At 39.5% G+C, this 22440-nt stretch overlaps 1 protein-coding gene and 1 long non-coding RNA gene across 2 annotated transcripts; both read left to right on the forward strand.

Moving 5' to 3' along the window:
* The first annotated feature begins 5744 nt into the window (after positions 1-5744).
* On the forward strand, positions 5745-22106 carry LOC109140201 (uncharacterized). Its single transcript, XR_002042413.1, has 3 exons — positions 5745-5757; positions 6840-6843; positions 21703-22106. It is a non-coding gene; the product is annotated as an uncharacterized LOC109140201 (long non-coding RNA).
* Positions 14916-22106, forward strand: btbd3b (BTB (POZ) domain containing 3b). Its single transcript, XM_010729885.3, has 4 exons — positions 14916-15949; positions 16940-17030; positions 18996-19114; positions 19724-22106. Exons 1-4 carry the CDS (start codon positions 15639-15641, stop codon positions 20754-20756), a joined length of 1554 nt encoding a protein of 517 aa, XP_010728187.1. The 5' UTR covers positions 14916-15638; the 3' UTR covers positions 20757-22106.
* Positions 22107-22440: the final 334 nt, after the last annotated feature.

A 22440-nucleotide genomic window follows, 5' to 3' on the forward strand; every position in this document is an offset into this window, starting at 1 on the left:
AGTGAGAGGAAGATGTTTAGAACTAAAATGTATTTATTTTCTCAGCAGTTTGCCAAATGACGCTGCGGTTCAATTACCACACGTTCCCCTTATGGTTAAAACTCATTGCTTTAAACGTCTGCCAAATTACAACACATTCCTATTTGCTTCTTTTGATCTCAATGGACTTTAATTGCATCTGTTTAAAACCGGTTTACTTCAGGGTGTCTATTCTAATCATTATTGATTATATTTAACTGCAAATAAAGGGAGGGACGTGCTGCAATGAATGCAGGCTTTAAAGTCAATTGTAATATATAGTTTCAGTACTTACATTAAAAATCCAACAAGTTCTCTCACAACTTTATGCAGTGTAAGCGTTGCCCCTTCTTTTAGACAATCATCATCCACCTGCGGTAAAAATACTCTAAATTAAATGAAATAAATCTGTTAGTTATGCTTGATAAGATAAAGATAGACACATTCCTCAGCTGAGCAGAACTATAGTATTATGTCTTGAATGTATTAAATGGGCAAAATCAATACATGTCTGTACTGTCTGCCTACCAGACCAGAAAAACACATTTTTTATTTCACGCTCCGTCTAAAAATGAAATTGCAAAGAGAACAAAATTTAACTATGGATAAGTTAAGACATTAGAAATGCTTACTTTCACTGTGTGGCCACGCTCTCTGCCCAGCACTCCTCTGATTATAGCCTCCAGCTTGGGCTTTAGAAGTACATGAGAGAAGAAATATAATCACAAAACATTAGAATTAACAAATGATTACTTAGGCCCTGTAAATTTCTACCATAATGAATAATATTTTTACAATAATATTTTATACCGTAGTACTGACCTGGTATGTTTTCAAAAGATTCAGAATAATATTACCATCTTTCAGAGAGGATTAGCATATATTGATACATCAGAACCAGTTCATACAACTTGTTGTCTAAGCACGTCAGTGGTCATTGTTATTCTGAATAGCCACACTTAAAGGTGAGGTGAAAAGCTGCCCACTGTGTTTAGAAAATCATTTAAATACTGGGATAACAGAGCACATTATCAGACAGTCTCTCCTGAAAAGTATTCATAGTGTTGCATGTGGTTGTACACATGAAGGGCAACAGAAATAGTTGTGTAAAGCATGAAAAAGAATGCTTGGGGGAAGTTCCAACCCTGCCAACTTTCTCTCCTCTAAACACGTTGCCAAATACTGTATGAATGTTGGTTTTAGAATATTTTTAGACACAGCTTCCTAATTCTGATATGCTAATGTTAGCATGTCATTAAGCCCTACAGCATGCAACAGTAAGTGGCCTTAAACTAGCAAAAGAGATGCTGAGAAAACTTGCTTGCTGCTTTTCCTTTAATCTGAGGTCCAATTGATCCCAACCCATCTCAGTTGGATTTAGGCCAGTTGATTGTGGTTATCTGATGCAGGCAGCACTCCATCATTCTCCTTCTTGGTCAAATAGCCCTTACATAGCCTAGAGGTGTGTTTTGGGTCACTGTCTTGTTGGAAAACAAATGATGGTCTTACTGCGCAAACTAGATGGGATGGCATGTTACTTAAGAAAGCTATGCTATCATGCTGGTTAAGTGTGCCTTGAATTTTAAACCAGCAACGTCACCAGTAAAGCACCCCCACACCGTCACTCCTCCTCCTCCTGCTCCTCCATGTTTCATAGTGGAAAATCACACATGCAGATACCATCCATTCACCTTCTCTTTGTCTCACAAAAACACAAATCAGACACCATTATTTCTGAGGTGCCATTATTTCTGAGGCTAGTAACTGCAATGACCAAGAGTTACCTCTGCACAGAGGGTCTTTACTATGCTTGGGCGGTCCTGATAAGAGCCAGTTTCATTATAGTGTTTGATGTTTTTGACATGTTGAAAAAACTGTCCTTTCTCTTTAGGTGGTTGAGCAATTCCCGCCATAATATGGATCAGTACACTAGTCAAATGAGGTTTTAACTCCACGTCAACACCAACCTCTGTGTCTGTGAAGTGAAGCCTATGCAGAACTGCCAAAAACTGCAGTTCCACAAACTGCCACTTGACTCTGGCTACAAAACATGTCAAGCCCCGATACTAAAAAAGTCTAACTTCACAACAGAAATAAACTTGTTTACAACCTGGTCCAACGGTTTTGGTCTCTATAGCTAATTTCCACGTTCATGACCAGTGTACTGTGGGTGATTTTTAATAAAATTTTTTAACTCACATGTTCAAATTATATTAAGGCTTAAAGTTATGCATAATTAACAGTGTGGCTACTTTGATTGACAGCTAGCTGCCTTTACAGATGGCTTGTTTGAGCACCAGGTGTCATTCAGCCCGCCTCACGTCCCCTGATGATCCACGTCTTTTCCAATTTTTAGATTGGCCGGGAGGCAGAAGAGACACACATTTCGAGCCTTAAAACGGCTCTTTGAAAACGTACAGGTGACATTACTCATGCTCTGACTATTCTTTATGCTGTCACCTCTGAACATCATAATAATGTTCTCAGACACATTAGGAAGGTAGGAAATTCTACTAATTAGAATTCAATTAACACCTGTTAATTGAAAACCATTCCAAAGTGGTGAAGGTGTGACATGACAAACTTTCGAATGTTACTGCTGGTAACAAAATAACTTTTCATCTACTATCAGTCCAACTCTTTAATTTTTTGCCCGCTGTCTTTCAAAGGGTTGAGACATGTATCCACAGCATATTTCAGTGGCGTGAGTGTCTGTCTTTACCTACAGATGAGTGCCCTGGCAACCAAGGAAAACTAGTGTCTGGATCATGGTCTGTGAACAAAGTAAGAGAGATATAAAGTATATAGCATCAAGACTATAGCATCTATTAGGGTATAATTTGTACCTCTGCAGCTCTGACAGAGAGCAGCATGTATCAGAGAAGCAGCAGTAAGGAATAACAGAGCGTCTGTGTTATTTAGCCAAGAACAGATTCTCCTTTCTTCTAGACAACCAATGGTTTTTAACAATTTAACCATGTCGTTATCATTTTTATTCTTAACACACACAAAAAAAAAAAAGTTATATTTTTGGGAGGGTTTCATACAATGCCCTAGCAGCATGGTGGGTGCCCACAGCATGTAGCACCCCAGCTGATGTAAAAGCAAAATCATGTTTAGCCAGATGGGTTCACAATTTATCAGGTTACAGTATAATATCATTATACTATACTTAGTTAGTGGGAGCAGCTGGAGAGGAGACATCAGGAAAAGGGTAGAGAGAGATTGGACTGATGAAGCACGCTGATTAGGTGAGCTCTCGATCTGAAAGTAAACCAGAGCATCATCATGTAAAAATCATTCACTGGATATGTTTCTTTTAAGTCACAAACCAGCAACAAACTGCTTGTAACCTTCATGTGCAACTGAAGAAATTAAAGTGGAGTCCAAAACCTTTTTGTGTGCATTATGAAATGTGTGGGAAAATGATCCTTAAAATATTTTAAAAAGAAATCACGTTACGTAAAATGTGGGATATGTTTTCATTTTGTTACAATATTAATAACATAATTTGTCAAATGTTCGTAGTCTTCATGTCCCGGACTGATCTATATCACGTACTCCTTGTGATTGGTGAAATAAGTTATCCAGTCTTATCCTATCTTATAAAGTATTCTTGAACTTGGCTCCATAACCATGGCTAATTCAGGGGTAATCAGTATCTGTCACAATTTTAGATTTATACATGATTTTAGAACTCATTCCATAACAAAACCAAACTAGAAATGATGTATTTCATTTGGTGATTTTGCATGTCTGAAAGCAGACGTGTCACCATGTGTTTCTATGTTTTCGTTTCAGCGAGCACTGCAGCAGAGCTGACAAGCACACCATCGGCCTTTGGTGGCACATCAGGGACAGCTGGATGTTGTCAGGAAGCCATAACACTGATGGAAATGGGCTGATTGCAGCTCACAGGACCCTCCCTCTTATAAATCAGGTTCACAGCACTCAGGGGTGGAATACAGCAGCGACAGGCTGCACCACACCTACTGTACCACAGTAAAGAAAAGCCTGCAGCAACCTTGGTCTGTGCAAATGTTTGTTTTTCTCTCATGGCTGACAAATGCCAGTCACTGCATTAAAGTAGTTTTAGTGGTTTCATAAAAATACCAATACCAGTTAGTGTATTGTCTACAAATACCTAAAGCAATATATGCTAATCCTTTCTTGATTTCATCCTGTTCTTAATGTGCATTAGAGATTAAATCACATGCATGTTATTTTGGTTACTGGATGTATGCTCTTTTAAACTCAAAAAGAAATGTGAAGCTTATCCTCAAGGATTTAACTGATGACACAACAAATACAAATTCCAATACCATCTTAGAATTTGACAACGATGTTCTTCTCTTATAATAAGTATGCGCAGTCTTTTCTGTGGGCATGTTGGATGGGAGCTGCCAGGCATTTACACCACCCACATGGGCTGCACCACTGTCAGACAAATCTGAAATTAGAAAGCAAAACTGTAGAATGCAGCTCCAAAAGCAGTATCATTCTAATTAGTCAGCTTTGGCTCTTTTGAAAGAAATTAAGATGTGAACCGTCTAAATAGATTGTTTAGATGCACAGTAGCAATGGATTTGATTGACAGTAGCACTGTTGATATGAATATGGAAGTTTTGCATCAGGGTACTTATTACTTGTTATCTGGTGTACTTAATTTTTGTCTATAAAATAGTGTTTTAATTTACATCAAAGTAACCACACATACCACAATGAGATGCATACAACATGAGCAAATAGATCCAAACTATTTCACATTTTGTGTCAGGTAAGGAAGGTGGTGAAGTGCGTATTTTACTTTCAATCGCATCACAGAAAAAAAAAATCATAATTAAAACAAGCCATAATCCATCATTCACTGCTGACCTTTTAATAAAGTTTACTCAGATTAACTGTTCTGAGAAATTACCAGATCTCCCAGGGGCTTAGCACATACAACAAAGAAGAAAAAAAATTGAATTTTTCATCTGGCAGTCTAATTGGCACTGTTCACATGTTTGATTTTCATGCATGCAAAGGTTAGTCTCATATTGTCCATAATAACATCCTTCCCGTTGTTGTAGGAGGTCGGGCTACTTGGGTCAGAAAAGAACATGCAGTTTTCAGCAAGGTGTCAGGAAATATAAGACTTACCTCATCCAGGGCTGGCCATAGCATTTTTGGCACCCTAGGCGAAATCTGTTCAGGATTACCGAACTGGAACATATGATAACCTTGCACCTATCTTCCCACACACAGAGCACAATAATGCATTGTGAATTAAACACCTTGCTTTAGAACAACATTTTTCTTAAAAATTTAATTTAAATATCAAGTTTCTTCGCAGACATTAAGTTTATCAAGTTCTTAAAGCCTTTCCTGAGGTTTTCTCCTGTTAACTGGTTAACAGTGACAATGAGCTCTTTTAGAAAGCTGCCACTGTCTTGCTTGTGTAGCATTTTGGTTGTCCCACTTAAAGCAATATCTCTTTCTGCTGAGGACTGAATAATAGTCACAAACCCAATCAAGACGTCATGCCACCTCTTTCTCTCAGCCTCTCGAAGTGCCATTTCTAATTTGTCAGTTTTTTATTCCTTTTAAAGGCGTAGCTCTAATTTCTTCCATAATGACGTGTGTACCATGTTTTATGTTGTCCACATTCATTTTTCGTTTAGCAGTACAGTTTTTCCAGCCATTAAGTCTTGTGGTGTTCAGTTTGTCATTTTTCTAGGCGAAGAGCTTGCAGCAAAAGTGGTATTGTTTTTCTTTATATGCTCCAGCCAGCTTCTCTTCATTTTTTCCCCATTTATTAGTTTTCCATAAAGGATGTGCTGGCAAATTCTCCCAGCCTCTCTTTCAGAAAAAGTAAAATCCTCTTTTAACTCAAAGGGATCATTGCTCTATTCTCACCTTATCTGACAGGGCTGGCCAGTCAGCAGGGTCGATAGGTGCTGTTTTAGTGGGCTCACATGTTGCAGGCTGTGCTCTAGCTGTACATGATGTAGAGGTGGATGGCTCTCTCTTCATCTGGAGCTATTTGTAGCACCACTAACTCGTATTTGCTGAACCCTTTTTGTCTCTCACAGTTTTCTTTGTCTTTTTATTTTATTTCTTAAAAACAGATTTAAAATGACCTCCTGTACTCAAACCCATGACCTGTCAGTTTGTATCTTTTGTGGAAGCCATCTTGTGTCAGTGCTTAAACAGAAAGTGTGATTCAACATTAACAGAAATGACAGCGAATTAAGATAAATACTGAATGATGTACAAATAATTCATTTATTTTTCAAACTACAGCATTCATGATTAACTGCTGAAGAACAGACGAGGCCTTGTTGATATGAGCAAGTTCACCCTCTAGCTTAGCTGCTAGCTATAAATAGCTAATATATAATATGTATATATAATATATCTGTATTTTGCTACCTTTTCATCATCTTTTCATCATCTCTCCTTACCTTCTTCTGCCTACCCATCTACACCATCTAGTGTACACACATAATCGACTACCTAAACAGCCTACAGTATGCTTAAGGCAGAGTCTGACCTCAAAAAACAAAACAAAAAAAAATACAGCATTGGTGATTTGTCCAAATGCCTAAAACAATCTATGTTTACATTTATCTGACAAGGGCCTCTTGTGGCTGTGAAAACTATGAGTATCTCAACATGAAAAATAGAAGTAGTGTTGACCCCAATATTACCATAATCTTACCAAATAGATATGGTGCTTAAACCCAACCCTGCCAATAGGGAAAACTGACATTTTGGGTCATTTTGGAAAGCAATGACAAATGACCTATTTTAATAATTAGGCTGGAGGACTTGTTGAGAGATGTTCTCCATCTGGGCAGTTAGCCCTCAGGACTGTTTAAGTGTTTCTAATCCTCCGTTCAACTGTACTTTACCATAATTCCACTTTTAACTCAGCCATACTATGTCATTATGACTGACAACCTCAGCTAACATTTTTTTCTTTTGCAAATTAGTTCATAATAAAATACAGAAAACTTGAAGCTCTACGGTGTCTTTTTTGTGACTTATCCCGTGTCTTGGTGTGAAATTGTCATAAGTCCTTTTCTCTCAAGTGGCTATTATTTTGTCTGTTTCCCAGGAGCAACAAACCAAGGGCTGTTTTAGAGATAACACTGTCTGGGAGGATGGACGGACAAATCAGCAAAATTTTACAATCATCCACAGCAATCTCTTTTTAGCGCTTCAGCTGTTCAAACCCAATGAATATAGTACGCTGGCTGGCTGCCAGAGAATATATTTGATAACAAAAAAACCCAAAAAACACCAGAAGACAAACAGAAACATGCACTGAAAATAAAGCAAAGTAAAAGAAACCATTCAATATATGGCCAATTTTCATTACTGTCATCTCATGTGACAAATTGAAATGGAATGGAATGCTTTTTAAAGGTGCCACCACATTATCTTGATTAGTGTCATTTTGTTTGTGTTGCTGATAATAAAATCGGAAAAGGTCATATTTTGCCCCTGTGGGGCTGGGTGCAGCTTTGGAGAAATCATGAGAAATTAGCTGTGAGAAGGTTAAACCATCAACTCCCATCCCAGCAGTAGGTAATTAGTGTAAATGAATAAATCTAGGTGGTCGCGGCTTACACTAGATTCAAATTGCTGTGAAAAATTTAAATGTTAATGCAGTGTCAGAGATTAAACTGAGGGAAGGAGAAGGGAGGAGGTCTGGGGTAGAAAAGGATTAAGACTCAGCTTTGAAGGGCTTTTCCCATGTGCTCCACAGAACCATATCTCACTTTTTGCTTTCCCTGGCTTTCTATAGGGACTGTTTTTCCTCAGTTCAGAAAACCCAATCTCCTCTCTGACCTTCTTTTGCCCAGTGGTTTTGTGTTGATTAACACTCACACAGACACACACATGCGTGCAAACCCACATACAATTTCATGTTCCAGTGTGTAATATTGGAGTCCTCTGACAGCATCCACATCGCAACAACCTACGGCATCTGAGCACGGTGCTACAACATCTTAATAGCACCATCTCAATGTGAAGTAAATCCAGCGTCGTAATCTAGAATGTGACATAAACTAGATATTAGTCTTAGTAAATGTTCAGCCTAATAGCATTTACACCAATATGTGCTTTCTTTGAACATGTTTACTGTATGTTTTATGTTACTGTTCTCTTTCCATCTCTCTCTGTATGAATGCCATGGTTATGAACAGACAGCTGAGCACATCATTACTGTTATCCCACTGCCATTCTCCTCCTGCTTTATTAAGACAGTAAGGAGACGTCCCCTCCTCCCTCGACAAAAGGACCCTCATTACAAACTATCACTACATCTCTTTTCCATCTGTCTGCTCTCTCTCTCTTTCTCTCTCTCTCTCTCTCTCTCTCTCTCTCTTTCTCTCTTTGTTTTCTCCATGCTTGTATGTGCCTGGTCAGCACTCTACCCCCTCTGGGGCTCCTTTGGCGCAGCTTGAACACATAAGGAGTCTGTTTAGATACTCGTATACATATTTATCACAAGCCAAGACAGCCCTAGAAATATATTCAAAAATGTATTAAGCTGTATGAAATCTGAAAATACAGTTAGGTTTACATTATTACTTACATTTCCGTGTAAATACACCAGCTCCTGATCTGCATGGGTGCAGACATGTTACTATAAATCACATCACAGGACGAACCATATGGTCAGCCTTTCCAGCATCGGTGGGATGCCTGCCAACAGTGAAACAGCTTTGTCAACACCTTGCTTTACATATTTTAGTTAAAGCAGAGTATGGTAAACTACCTTACTGCAGGGACAGGCAAAAATATACTGAGAGCATGTAGGTTTATAGATCCCTAAAGAGCTGATTTTGTATGAAAAGCATTTCCTATCTGGTTGATGTTATGTTAATCAGCGAACTAATCAGCTGTGTTAGCTGGCAAGAAACCCTGCATGATTTAAACTCAATGCCTCAAACACTTCAACACTTCACATGGAACAACTGAGTGGTGCTGGAGGGGAGTTTATGTACATCAGATGATGGACTAGAAGTCAATGAAACCTGAAGGTAAACCAATTCAGATCCTGGTCACTGGTACTGCTGTAAAGGGGAAAGACTGTGTGTGTGATAAAAAAGCATATGCAAATTGTACGTACAGTGTAAGCAGGGATGTTGGGATAGGTTTCAGTGTTTGCATGAAAAATACCAAAGCAAGCAGAGTATGTAAATTTTTTCAGTGTAACTACAGAGACTAACTAGTGTAACTAGAGAGAGGTTGCACTGATTGAAAAAACTGATTTGGGAGTAACTCCTGAGAGAATGGGAGAAGTGGTGAGACTTTTAGATTTAGTTGCAAGAAGAATATGGTGTAAACTGACTGAATTAAAGTCTATGGAGAGCTAAAAGTTGTATGTGAGGAGTAGGTAACGGTTGAACTCCCACTTGTGTCATCATTGCCACTATTTCACAACCTAATAATAATCTGAATAGCTCAATAGCTCAGGGAAAAAACAAACAACTTATGACTCCAAAATACCTACAATCCTAAACTTGATGGCTTCCACCTGAGGTAGCTGAGTGGCACAAAACCTCTCTGAAATGAGGTTAAAATGAACACTACCCAGACCTTCACTTCACCTGAATTTCTCTCTGGAACAACTGGCACTAACTTTGAATATGCTTTACAGAAAGCTAAATATTTTAAAGCAGCTCTCTCTCTCTCTCTCTCTCTGAGTCTCTGCAGCTGCCCAAGCACCCACACTTCAGTACCCTCATGGATATGTCAAGGAACACAGTCATAGCCTCACGTCAAAACTTGTGTCAACAGAACATTAAACATTTCCACTGCAGAGCTGCATTACTGCCTCAGTGATCTATGTAAAGCAGATAAGCTGTGTCCAGACTGGATTAGTAGTGCAAGACAATCAATGTTGGTTATGTTATTTAGTACGTTCCACTTCAGTGATTTTAATGAACGATATGGGCTCATAAAGTAGTACTTTATTACTCTCATAAATTAGTGAACATATCCTTTCGTTCAGACTCCGGAGTAAGTCTACTGCCAAAAGTGTTAAAATTTATGAATCATGTATTGATTTGAATGGTAGTAGAATTAGAGAGGGAATAAGAGAGTTCTTAGTAACTCAATCTGTAATAATTTACAAATGATTTTGATCTTCACAGGAACTGAACTCACTAAAAAGAGTTTTCTGGTAGAACTAAATGCCATTTGGAGAACCTTTTTACACACTTCAGGCTACGGAGCTGCTTTCTGTCAGGATTTATTCAAATTTTTCAAAAAATGTCACCAGGAAAGTTTCAGAATCATCCCCACCGAGCAATATTCTGCCTCCTACAATGTTTCACCAGAACATCACTCATAAAAACAATATGTAAAGCTAGAGGAAGTAATGTCTTTCAGAAGCATTCTCTGCATGCGCTCTACCCAGGTGGTCATTATGCGTGAAAATGTATTTTGGGGGAGGCCAGAGACAGCTAGACTTTTAAATTCTATATGTACACATTATAACACACCTACCATGTATGTCAATGCATACAAAGTCATGTACACTACATGCACACGTAAACACGTGCATATAAACAAGTAGTCAGTTGGTTTTATCTGTCCTGTTTGAGCAACTCATTTGTTTGGCTGGTTTAATCGAGATGTAAAAGCTTAACCGGGGCAGGAGGCTGCAAATTATCTTCAGCTAGATGCCCTACATAAATTACATTTGTTTCATTGCTTATTGTTCATGAATGTGAAAACAGTGTTCATCAGTTAAATAAACAAATAAACATGTAATCCCACAGAATAATGTAGCTAGCTAATTACATGCTGTTTGGCTTTGGAAATAATGCTACATTAGCACTGACAGTCAGCCAGGCGTGCCAATGTTTGAGGCTTACATTGGGGAGGACAAATTTTTAATCCATTTCTTAAAATGGAGCTCCTGTGTTTTTCATTGTGTTAAAGCTAAAACCTCAGACCAACCATGCCTAGGTATATTGGTTAAGATGTGACTGTACAATTGCTGTTTGGGGGAAGGGTTCAGTGAAAAATCAATAATGATGAAAAAACTGCAGGATCATCAACCTTTAGCTCCTTTTCAGTGCTCCAAGTCATGAACCTCTTTGCACCTGAGCATGTATTGGTCATGAGTTATCAATACAACAATCCTGTAACATAGGTTAGTTTCCGATATAAATGTTGTAATGTCTCACTATAATTGTGGAGTTGGTGAAGCACCGTTTAGGTGTTCAAACAAAGAACAGGCTTGGATATTAAGTCCCATAGCCGATGGTTAACACTGCTCCATCACAAAAGAGCTGTGATTCCTTTACGGCTTCACCAAACTACGCTCAAAGAAATTAAGTGAATTAACCACAGGGCAGAATATGTAATGCATCTGCAAAGAGCAACTCATGCCAAGCGCAAAATATTTAATCATGCTGTAAATTATGGCTATCAAGTTTTATATGACAGAAGAGAGAGGGCGATGAGTGAGCAATGGCAGAAAGTGTGTGGGAGTCAGCGTGGGAGTATGCGGTCAGCAAGGGTTACATGGTCTTATCTACACTGTCATTACTGTGTCCACGCACTCAGTCGCAGCACACACACACACACACACACACACACACACACACACACACACACACACACACACACACACACACACACGGACAGCTGCAAGATAGATATCTAGATTAGATAAATACTGCATGTGTGGGGGAATTGTGCCTATGTTAAAATGGTTAATCTTGTCCATGTGAGCCAGAGAAGTTTGTGGCCTCTACAGTCTCCGGCTTTTTTGTGCTCTCTAGGCAAGTAAAATTACATCCATATCTATATCTTCTGACTGTGACATATTGATTGTGAGCCGAAGAAGAGGCTATCATATCATCTTTGGTGTTGTTGTCTTCTCTGGTCAGATAAAGTGTGTGTTAGGCCATTTGTTGGACAAGCCATTGCTAAAAGTGTACACAGGTTTTTCTCATAAAATGTCCTCAAACTGGCAAGCTGATTGTCAGACAAAATCTGCAACGATTGGCTAAATTTAAGCTGTGACAGACAAACAGTACAAGAGTTTGAATAAGCCAGAAGTTCCTGCTTCATAAATACATATCAATTTGCATATGATAATTTTTACACTCACACTGTTTTTGTCTTTCCCAGACCCCACTGACTAACAGTTCTCTTTTTCAGAAGTTCTAAGCTCCTTCTCTGGGCAGATGCCATCACTTCCGCCCCTTCCACCTGTCAGGTGCCCTTGCCTGCTTTAGTGGTGGTGGTGGAGAGGGCAGGCGGCTGTGGGGGAGGGTTGGCGGTGTGGTGGGTGGTGCGGTGGACCCTGGACGAGCTGCTGGATCCTGTCCTTGCCTCCGTGTGCCAGGCCTGCATCACAGTTCATTTCCCAGCCTCCTCTCTCCTCCGCTGTGCTCAGCCAAGCCTCTCAGCAGGTGTCTCTCTGCAGAGGAGTTCTGCCACTTCGCCGGGCCGCTCTTCTCAGTGCTCAAACTCAGAATGGCAAGCAGTCACCTCCACAACATAACTGATGACCTCAGTATTCAGTGAATTTAGGACAAAATTGACTAGATCTAAACATTTAGATTGTGCTTCTTTTTCCTATTAGGGCTTTTTACACCCAAAAAAATGACAACCTGCCTGTAAATGTTGTGTTTGTTATTACAAATTGCTGCCGTATGCACAGACCAGTAATTATAAAGTAATGGAAGGTCACTACCATTTTCTGATTCTTAGGTAGTGATGCAGAGTAACTTTATTTACTCAAGTATTCTCCAAACGTTTGAGGTACTACTTTTCCTATCTTTTCTGGCTCGTATGCATTTCACATTGGCTGCGGGGACTTCTTAAAAGATGAAGGTGTCCCGGTATAACTGCTTTGAAGATAAAGGTGTTTCACTGAGTACTGTCATCAAGAAGCAATCAACAAAGGCACAGCTGGACTTCTTCTGCTTTTTACTTTAGCATTTGAAGTTAATATACTGAGGCTAGACCACTGCCAAGCACTGAAATACAGGGGAAATATTTAAAATGTGTACTTGCGGCAGAAACTAAAATGAGTACTCAGTTTCACAGTTTCATAGCTATTATCATAAAAGAATGAGATATGTTGAACGCTGTCTTAAAATGGTTTATATACAATTCTTGTATACTTTCTGCCCAGTATGTCTGTGATTGCAATCGTTTCTATTTTATTTTATCATGAATGGACTAATGGCTTTCTCGACCACAAGGCAGATTGCAGTGCTACTACAGTCGTGCAAATGTTTTCTTTTCTGTGAAAATGTGGGATTATGTGATGACACAGTGTGAGACAAAGGTGATGTTGATGCTGCGACAACGCCATTATTACTTCCTCCTCTCACTCCTACCTCTGAATGTGTGAATAACAAGATTATATTTTCTGTTGATGAATGGAGAGAAAATGCAATTAAAGAAAACAGGAGGCCATTCGGGGTGATATATAATAGATTTTTATTTATCATATAGGCTGCTAGAGATGATGCCATAAAAATCACAAAACTGTTGTTACATGTGTATTCTGTTAAGGTTGCTTCTTATTTATTACTATTTTAATTTAGTAGTTAGAAATGACACATAAAGAAACATAAATTTCTACCTAAATGAAGCTTTCTGAAGTTAAAAGATGCAGAATTGTATGGACTTTAGTATCAGCGTGGTTTTTAATACATTTCAGTCCTGCTGTTGCTTAGTGGATGTGGTTACCAAGGTAACATCTCTAGTGGCCTGCAATTTGAGAGTATGGTGCCCTGTAATGTTGGCTCCATGTTACCATAGCAAATTTCTCTGTTCCACAGCACATATTGTATACGGGAGCTTAGGGGGGCTAATGCTGCTCAGCGCAGCAAATACTAAGACAGTTAATTAGAGTTTATGGAAAAATCAATATTGTGACAGTGGTTCAAAGAAGACTTTCTCATTCAATTTATTCACCTCATCCTGCTCTTTTGTTAGTTGATTTTCACCCTTACAAATATAAAATTATACTGCTGTTATTAATAGCAGTAACAGTGCTACTTAAGGCCATAGTGTTACCAGTGTATGGTACACAATAACAGTAGCAATACTACCAGAGAGCCTTAAAAATTAAAGAAATGAAGCAGCAAATTTTTATGATGTCAAATATGATAGTGTTTCATAACATTTTTAACGAACCACTGCCAAATAGCTAAAGAGATTTAAATAGAATACCCACTGAACACAGGCCCAACGAGACAAAAAGAGCAAAGGAACTGTATGCATTATACATTGTGCAAAGAGTGCATTACATTTATAGCACTGCATACTCTTGGTTTAGATCAGACACAAGGCAATTACATATATTTAAAATGCAAAAACTAGACATTTAAATCAAAGATAAAAGCATATTGGCACATTGCTGTATGCTACATTATTAAATTCTAGTAATATAAGAACAGTTTGTGTAAGATGTTCATTTTGACACAGTTTTGTCATTGAATCATATATGTGGCATCTAAAAAGGTTTTGTGCTGGAAAAACTGTTTAGAAGTTTGAAGTTCAATCAAAAAAAGAAAGGATTGCAAATTCAACTGTTCATATACATTCATGAAAAGCTCTTTAAAAAAGTATAACTGTCAGAGGATGCATGAATTAAGCAAATTCTGCCCTTCAAGCAGCATGTAAGTAAATTTGCATTACCCTTTTGAATTATAATATGGAGTCTATTTTTACTGTAGTGCATACTGAATGTTGTGGTTCCAGGTAAAGCTAACACATGAAGCAAAATTGTAGGTGAATATATCATTCTTAGGGGGCATGGCTGTCACTTTAATTGAGACGTTGACTATTGCATATTAAAGTAGGTGCTGCACTAGGCTGCATGAGCCAATCATAAATGCTGTGCACTGCTATTGGCTGAGCTGTGGAGAGAGCCGTGTACTGTGCTGTGAGGGGCGGGCAGGGGGGGCTCTCTATCTCCTCTGCACTCTTCCATTCAACCTCTGTAGTCAGCAGAACGAGTGGCTGAGCAGCACAGCATCCACGGCGACAGCATCCTGCAGATGACTCTGCTCCATGGAGGAGTGGGAGGGAAAAAAAGAACAAGTGCTGGAGAGAAAAAGGTAAATCCACAGATGAAGACAGACTGAAAGGGGAAGAGAAGCACAGAAGGAGGAAGGAAGAGTGGGAAATGAAGGGAATTGAGTAAACAGCGCTGTCTGCCTAAGGACCACTGCAGCTGTACTAAATCTGGGGCTGTCAGGCCAACCCTCAGCGAGGCAGTGAGTGAGAGAGGCAAGGGAGCAGAGGAGAAAAAGAAGTGATTTGAAGAGCTGATCTCATCACTTTGGACAAGCAGGGATGGGAACCCCGGGAGCCTCTCCGTCAGCAGATCAAACTTCACACAGAAAAAGTGCCTTCAGATCACCGGTCTGAACCTGCTTCTCTACAGCAGTGAAGAAAACAGGCAAAACAAGAGTTATCCAGTTGGTTCCTGAAAGGTGAAACCTCATACAGGACGACTGCACATACAGCTCAGCTGGTGTCCTCTTCGCAAGTCCCCCTCAGTCCTCCCTCGCACCTGCCTGATCCTGGTGAATGTCTTCTCTGCTTGTGCTCCCACTGCTCAGCAGTTGAACACACTCATGGTCGATGCCAAGGGAAGGAACATGAAATGTCTGACTTTCTTCTTAATGCTTCCTGAGTCAGTGAAAAGCAAGTCAAGTAAGAGCACCAAGAAAGGGAATGCCAGTGGCAGCTCTAAGCTGCCCCCAGTCTGTTATGAGATAATCACTCTGAGGAGCAAGAAGAAGAAGAAGATGGCAGCGGACATTTTTCCCACCAAAAAGACGGCGTCCACTACTACTGTCCAACAGTACCAGCAGCAGAACCTCAACAACAACAACACTATACAGAACTGTAACTGGCAAGGACTCTACTCTACTATAAGAGAAAGGTAGGCTGCTGCTCCCAACAGTTTCCATCAACGTTACATTCAGGTTCAAGATGAATTTAACGTTTTAATTAGCAAATGTTAAAAAGTTCAACAGAGAAAAACAGAATGTTCCACTCCATTTGAATTGCCAGCCTTCTGAACAGAACCAACATTAAATTGAAAAATATATCACAAACCATTTATGTAAGGTAATTACTCTTGTATATTGAGGTCGACTTGTGTGAGAGAGAGTGTGTGTGTGTGTGTGTGTGTGTGTGAGAGAGAGAGTATGGGTGGGTGATCCCTCTGCCCTGCCCTCAATCTGCTGGGGGTATCTCTGTTTACACCCTCTCCTGCTCCAGCAGACATTGCCGCTCTGACATAACAGAGGGTGGACAGGCACTGGGTGCGTTTGATATGCACAACAGGCAGAGGCTGCTCTGTACTAAAAGCAAAATATTTACCTTGGCCTATCAGTAAAAGACCCCAGCTGTCCAGAGCAAAATGTGTGCTTTCCGACCTGGCTTTGTTGTCTCTCCAGAACATCATGGGGCTGGTTACCCACCCCTGTGACATGTTCCACTACTCAATAATATATGAACGCAGCTTTATTGTCGGTCCTGTTCTTTCACAGTGGGGTTTTCCATTCAGTGCATTGTCTAGTTTGAGTTAAAGATTAAAAAGGATCATTTGCTGTGTTTTACTGCTCTATGTCAGAGTTCATAAAATGTCTTTAATTTTGCCTGAAGCAATTGGGTCACTTACATATAATGAGCAGCAGTAGTACACACATATTTTACTTAATGCTTAAACACCTGCTAAAGACTAAATGCTACTAACGCCACTAATTGGTATGAGTTTGATAAATGAGTTGAAGTGCATTGATCCTCCTTAAATCTCACCCCAAAGTCTCATCTTATCTTCTTCTATTCGTAAACAAATGCACAGAGTAAGATATACTAAATTCAATTCCTTCTTTTGTTTGTTTGTTTGTTTCTTTCCCTTTTTTAGAAATTCAGTAATGTTCAACAATGAGCTGATGGCAGATGTTCACTTTGTGGTGGGTCAGCCCGGAAGGACCCAGCGACTGCCAGGACACAGAGTAAGAATTTCATCAACCAGTAAAATCACGGTAGCAGTGAGGAATTTAACAAACAAGCAATCAGGCCCATTGTCGTTCATATCATATCAGCGCAAAAAATAATAATCTTCCTCATTGCGAGCAGTAATGGAACTGTGGTCCTTTGTGCTCCACTCTCACTTCCGCACCATGTGTCTTTTTGAGACAGTCCTCAATTATTTATGTAAATGAGGCTGAAGGATGGAGACACAGAGTGAGAGACGGAGGAAGGGATATCCTCTTCAGCAGTCATCTCACACCGAATGGATCTCCTTTGTCTCTGCTTTAGCTCAGCTTTTCAGCGACAGCTCCGCGATTAATCAACTTTTAATCAAACACATCCAACAGCACACAGGCAGAGGTGCATTTAACTCTGGATCTCACATCTTTGAAGTACGTATTTAGTGGATTATACTTTGAATTTTGGTATGACAATAAAATGAATCCACCATAAATAGTTATGATTACTGTAATAGGGCCCATATGCCAGTTATAACCTGCAGGTCAATGTGACTTCTTTGTTTAATCCACCCTCTGACCTCATTGCTTTTTCAAGATGTTCACATAAATGATTGATTAAGCTTTATAGTTGCCTAGACCATGTGCCTCATCTAAAAGCACATCATTAAGTCTACTCTGTTTGAATATGATTCACATTAAATCTACTAAGTGATTTTGCAGCCATGAATTTGGCTCAGCTATTCCTTCCACATCTAAAATGTCAGATGAACCTTGCATGGGTCATCTTTTTTGTTCTTTATGTGGGACCCAAATGTATTATCTATGATTGGTAGCTGCAGTGCACTCTGCATTTATAGGACGCGGTTATGGAAGGACATTGAGGATGACTTGACTGCACTTTATGCTGAGACATTATGCCAATGGGACATAATGACATTCAGGGCAGCACTCTTTATTGTGTCCATTTGGCAAGAATTCAGATATGCACTATGATTTCATTTACAAAGTTATATCCTTAGAAGATAGGGGATGCAACTACCAGCTAAAGGCTGTAATTTATGTGAACATCTGTAAAATACAATGGGTCAAGAGGCGAAACCAATCTTATTCTAATATGCAATATTATTAATATATAATATACTCGTCTCTAAATCCACATGAAAAAGCAGCTGCGTTTCAGCTGACCTCTGTGTATGAAAAGAACCCATGCATTTCAGTGTGTACTACAACAACAACAACAACAACAACACCCTAAAATAAACCATGCAAATCAGAGTTTAAAAAAACACAACTTTATTTACTTGGTTTATTTTGGATTGTGTTCATTGCAATTTACTTTAGAGAAAGTCTGTGTGCCTTTTGAAAATTTATACCACCCACATACCCACCTACACATAATGGTGCTGCACACACACACACACACACACACACACACACACACACACACACACACACACACACACACACACACACACACACACACACACACACACACACACACACGGACCTAAACATGAATGTAGTAGAATATAATTACAGGATTTGTAGCCTTGTATAAAGTGAATATATTGACATTATTAGCTGCATTGTGTTCTATCTGATTTCATCATGAGATCAGATAAGTCATTTATTTCAGTAAATTGAACATATGCTGCACTCTTTTAAGCTGAGTTATTAGGATTTCCTGATTTTTTAGGGTATTTATTAATTTATTTTTATCAGACACAATCTTGTTCATTAGAAAAAAAAACGAACATGTTCAATCACACCAGTGATTAGAATTGAGACACTGTGGTTTTATGTAAAGAGTAAGAGCTACATGGTAACTATTACTGTAATATGGGAATAATACAACTAATCTTTCTCTTATTATTCAATGTATTACCGAATATGTCATGAGGTTTCCAGTGAAAGCACAGAAGAACTATGGTGTTTTCATTTCTCTTTTCACCCTGTCACTCTGTTTTCTCTTCTTTTTTTCAACAGTATGTTTTGGCTGTGGGCAGCTCAGTGTTCCACGCCATGTTTTATGGTGAACTGGCTGAGAACAAGGATGAAATACATATTCCAGATGTGGAACCGGCAGCATTTCTGGCAATGCTAAAGTAAGGATTATCTTCTACTACTTCCTTCAAATGTCCCTGATACGTGATGCTGCCATTTTGAAACAGATGTCATCTTTATGTACATAACTGCTATTTCAATTTGATGTTTTGATGTGATGCACTTACCCTGTCAGACAAATAAAATGATGCGTTTCTTCCTCCATCTCAGAGACAGAATCTATATCATTTATGTCATTTGATTTCATTAGACTTTCTACTTCATGCTGAATCTCCAAACTCCATATTTTCTACCTCTTCCTGGCTGTTCCTTCGTCACTTTTTGAGTTTTGTTTTCTGTGTCCTTGCAAGCAAGCTACAGTAGGTGGTAGACGAAGGTGTAGGAGGAATATTATTTTGTTGGCCAGTTTGATTTAATTGTTTTTCAACATGGTTTTGAACAGATGCAGAGTTGCTACTGCTTGCAATACTGTAATATCAGTCAGCTTCAACAATAATCAACTAAAAACATCTAATGTAGATATTTTTGTTATGTTTTTACAATATGATTGTCATCTTAAACATGTTTACACCTTGCCGTTTTACATGCAGTTTCTATGGTGTTGATCTGTTGCCTATAAAACTGAGAAAGTCACATTTTTATGTCAACAGGTACATTTACTGTGATGAGATTGACCTGAGTGCTGACACAGTGTTGGCCACTCTTTATGCTGCCAAGAAGTACATTGTCCCTCACCTGGCACGTGCCTGCGTCAACTTCCTGGAGACCAGCCTGAGTGCCAAGAATGCCTGTGTGTTACTTTCCCAGAGCTGCCTGTTTGAGGAGCCAGAGCTGACACAGCGCTGCTGGGAGGTGATTGATGCCCAAGCCGAGCTGGCGTTACGCTCTGAGGGCTTCTGCGACATCGACGCCCAGACCCTGGAGAGCATCCTACAGCGAGAGACACTCAATGCTAAAGAGATAGTGGTGTTTGAGGCGGTGCTCAACTGGGCTGAGGCTGAGTGCCAAAGACAGGAGCTCACTTCCTCGACTGATAACAAGCGTAAGGTTTTGGGCAAGGCCATGTACCTGATACGTATCCCTACAATGGCCCTGGATGATTTTGCAAATGGAGCAGCCCAGTCGGGTGTGTTGACACTTACAGAGACCAATGACATCTTCCTGTGGTACACGGCAGCCAAGAAACCTGACCTGGAGTTTGTCAGCCAGCCTAGGAAGGGCCTGACACCCCAGCGCTGCCACAGATTCCAGTCCTGTGCCTACCGGAGCAATCAGTGGCGCTATCGGGGCCGCTGTGACAGTATTCAGTTTGCAGTGGATAAAAGAGTTTTCATCGCTGGGTTTGGACTGTATGGATCGAGCTGTGGCTCAGCAGAGTACAGTGCCAAGATTGAGTTGAAACGTCAAGGAGTACTGCTGGGACAAAACCTCAGCAAATACTTCTCTGATGGTTCCAGCAACACCTTCCCAGTGTGGTTTGAGTATCCAGTCCAGATCGAACCTGATACGTTCTATACTGCCAGCGTGATTCTGGATGGGAATGAGCTGAGCTACTTTGGACAGGAAGGGATGACAGAGGTGCAATGTGGGAAAGTGACATTTCAGTTCCAGTGCTCCTCGGACAGCACTAATGGCACAGGGGTGCAAGGGGGACAGATTCCTGAGCTTATTTTTTACGCTTGACAACCCCTGTGCATACATTCAACACATTTTCAGTGCACTTATGAAAAATAGAAAATTATCACTTTGTGCATAGTCTTTGTTATTTATTTTTGTCACTACTGTCAAAAAAAAAAAAAAAGATCTTATAAAAGAAAGGGTCTTATGTGGTTTTAATTTTATTAATTGGTCCACTTGAGTAGGACCAGGTATATGTTTCAAGATGTTGGATTGTCCAAATATGTGGATAAACAAGTCCTAAACAATAAAAAAATAAATATCTGCACTAGTTGTGCATGTATATATGGATATATGTAAATTCTGAAATGTATATGATGCCACAATCGTGGCCAATGCTGCCCACAAAGATATCTTATATGATGAATATGCTACAGTATGTTTATTGTTTCTATGCTTGCATAGAATGCACATATATAGCAGCAATACTTCACATTCTATAATCTACTATGAGAATTTCATGTCATGACTCAGTCTGGATCATCAGCGTTGAAAAGGAAGTGAAAAAAAGCTGTATGATACTCAATATCAAAAAAAAAAAATGTCATTAGTCATTTGTATTGGAGTGGTTTCGATTGAATCTGCAGCTTTTTGATACTTTGAATCTAGTAATGGGGCACTTATAGAGGGCTTGGGGGGATGGGGGGGATCTTAGAGTAGGGAGCACTAGATATAATGAGACACATAACCCCTACAGTAACTCTCTGCAGCATGTTACTCTGCACCTACACTCGGCCACACCAGTGAGGTTTCATTTAGATCAGTATTATTATGTCTACAGTGAAAATTTATTTAAAGTGATCATCATTCACCTTTACATGGTAGGCTGAAAGATTTCTTTGGTTTTCTGTGTAAATCTGTCTACATTGCAGTACATACAGCATGGGCAGAACTGTTTCATCTCATATAACTTGTGCTACTAAGTGTTCTGGCGCCTTGGTTTTGCTTACAGCAATGATTGATTCACTGTTAGAAGACGTTTGTCTTATGGACTTTTCTTCTCTTTGTTAAAAACTCTGAACTGCTGAGCACTCCCTAATGTGATCATACAGTATTGGTATTTGCAAAAACATACTGTATATGCTACAGAATTACACTGATGTTGATTTGTAATTGATTTTGTTTTTTGTTCTACTTGTTGCTTTTAATAAGCCAGATCATTTCTTTTTTTTTTTTTGGATTTACTGTACTATTGAATATTTTTCTCTGGTGTAGGATAAACATCCACAGACTTGTCCGCTGATGACATGGATGGACAAACTGTTGTTCCTGTCCTGTGTTTACGTGCTACAGTGCTGGGAGACCAACGAATGTGTATGATTGTCGATGATGCAAATAAAGAAAACAAGTGGTACATATCGGTTGTAAATCCCATCTGTAAAAAGTGATAACGCTACATACTTTGTCTGAAATTGGGAGATGGGGACAGATGATGCCCTTCAGCAGTGCAGTGATTTACAAAGGCAAGGAGAGCTGTCTGTTGATTGATGATCCCTATCCTCCTGCCACTTACACACCCTGCTTTTTGTCTGTCAAAATCCGACTCTATTCTGCATCCCACTGAACACTATACCTTCCCTGCTTAATATGAATTTTAAGAGGCTACAACTCAGAAGTATGGCTTTTTGATATGCAGTAAAGGTGTGAAGACAGCATAGCAAACATCCTCTACAATTTTCTGTACAGACTG

Source organism: Larimichthys crocea, chromosome III (assembly GCF_000972845.2).
Source record: "Larimichthys crocea isolate SSNF chromosome III, L_crocea_2.0, whole genome shotgun sequence".
Classification (NCBI taxonomy): Eukaryota; Metazoa; Chordata; class Actinopteri; family Sciaenidae; genus Larimichthys; species Larimichthys crocea.

What these genes read in the sequence shown, in the direction of transcription:
- btbd3b (XM_010729885.3), top strand. Translation starts at nt 15,639, where the DNA reads ATGGTCGATGCCAAGGGAAGGAACATGAAATGTCTGACTTTCTTCTTA. An exon ending in TACTCTACTATAAGAGAAAG is followed by an intron (nt 15,950 to 16,939) that starts GTAGGCTGCTGC and finishes TCCCTTTTTTAG; the next exon opens with AAATTCAGTAATGTTCAACA. An exon ending in GCATTTCTGGCAATGCTAAA is followed by an intron (nt 19,115 to 19,723) that starts GTAAGGATTATC and finishes TTATGTCAACAG; the next exon opens with GTACATTTACTGTGATGAGA.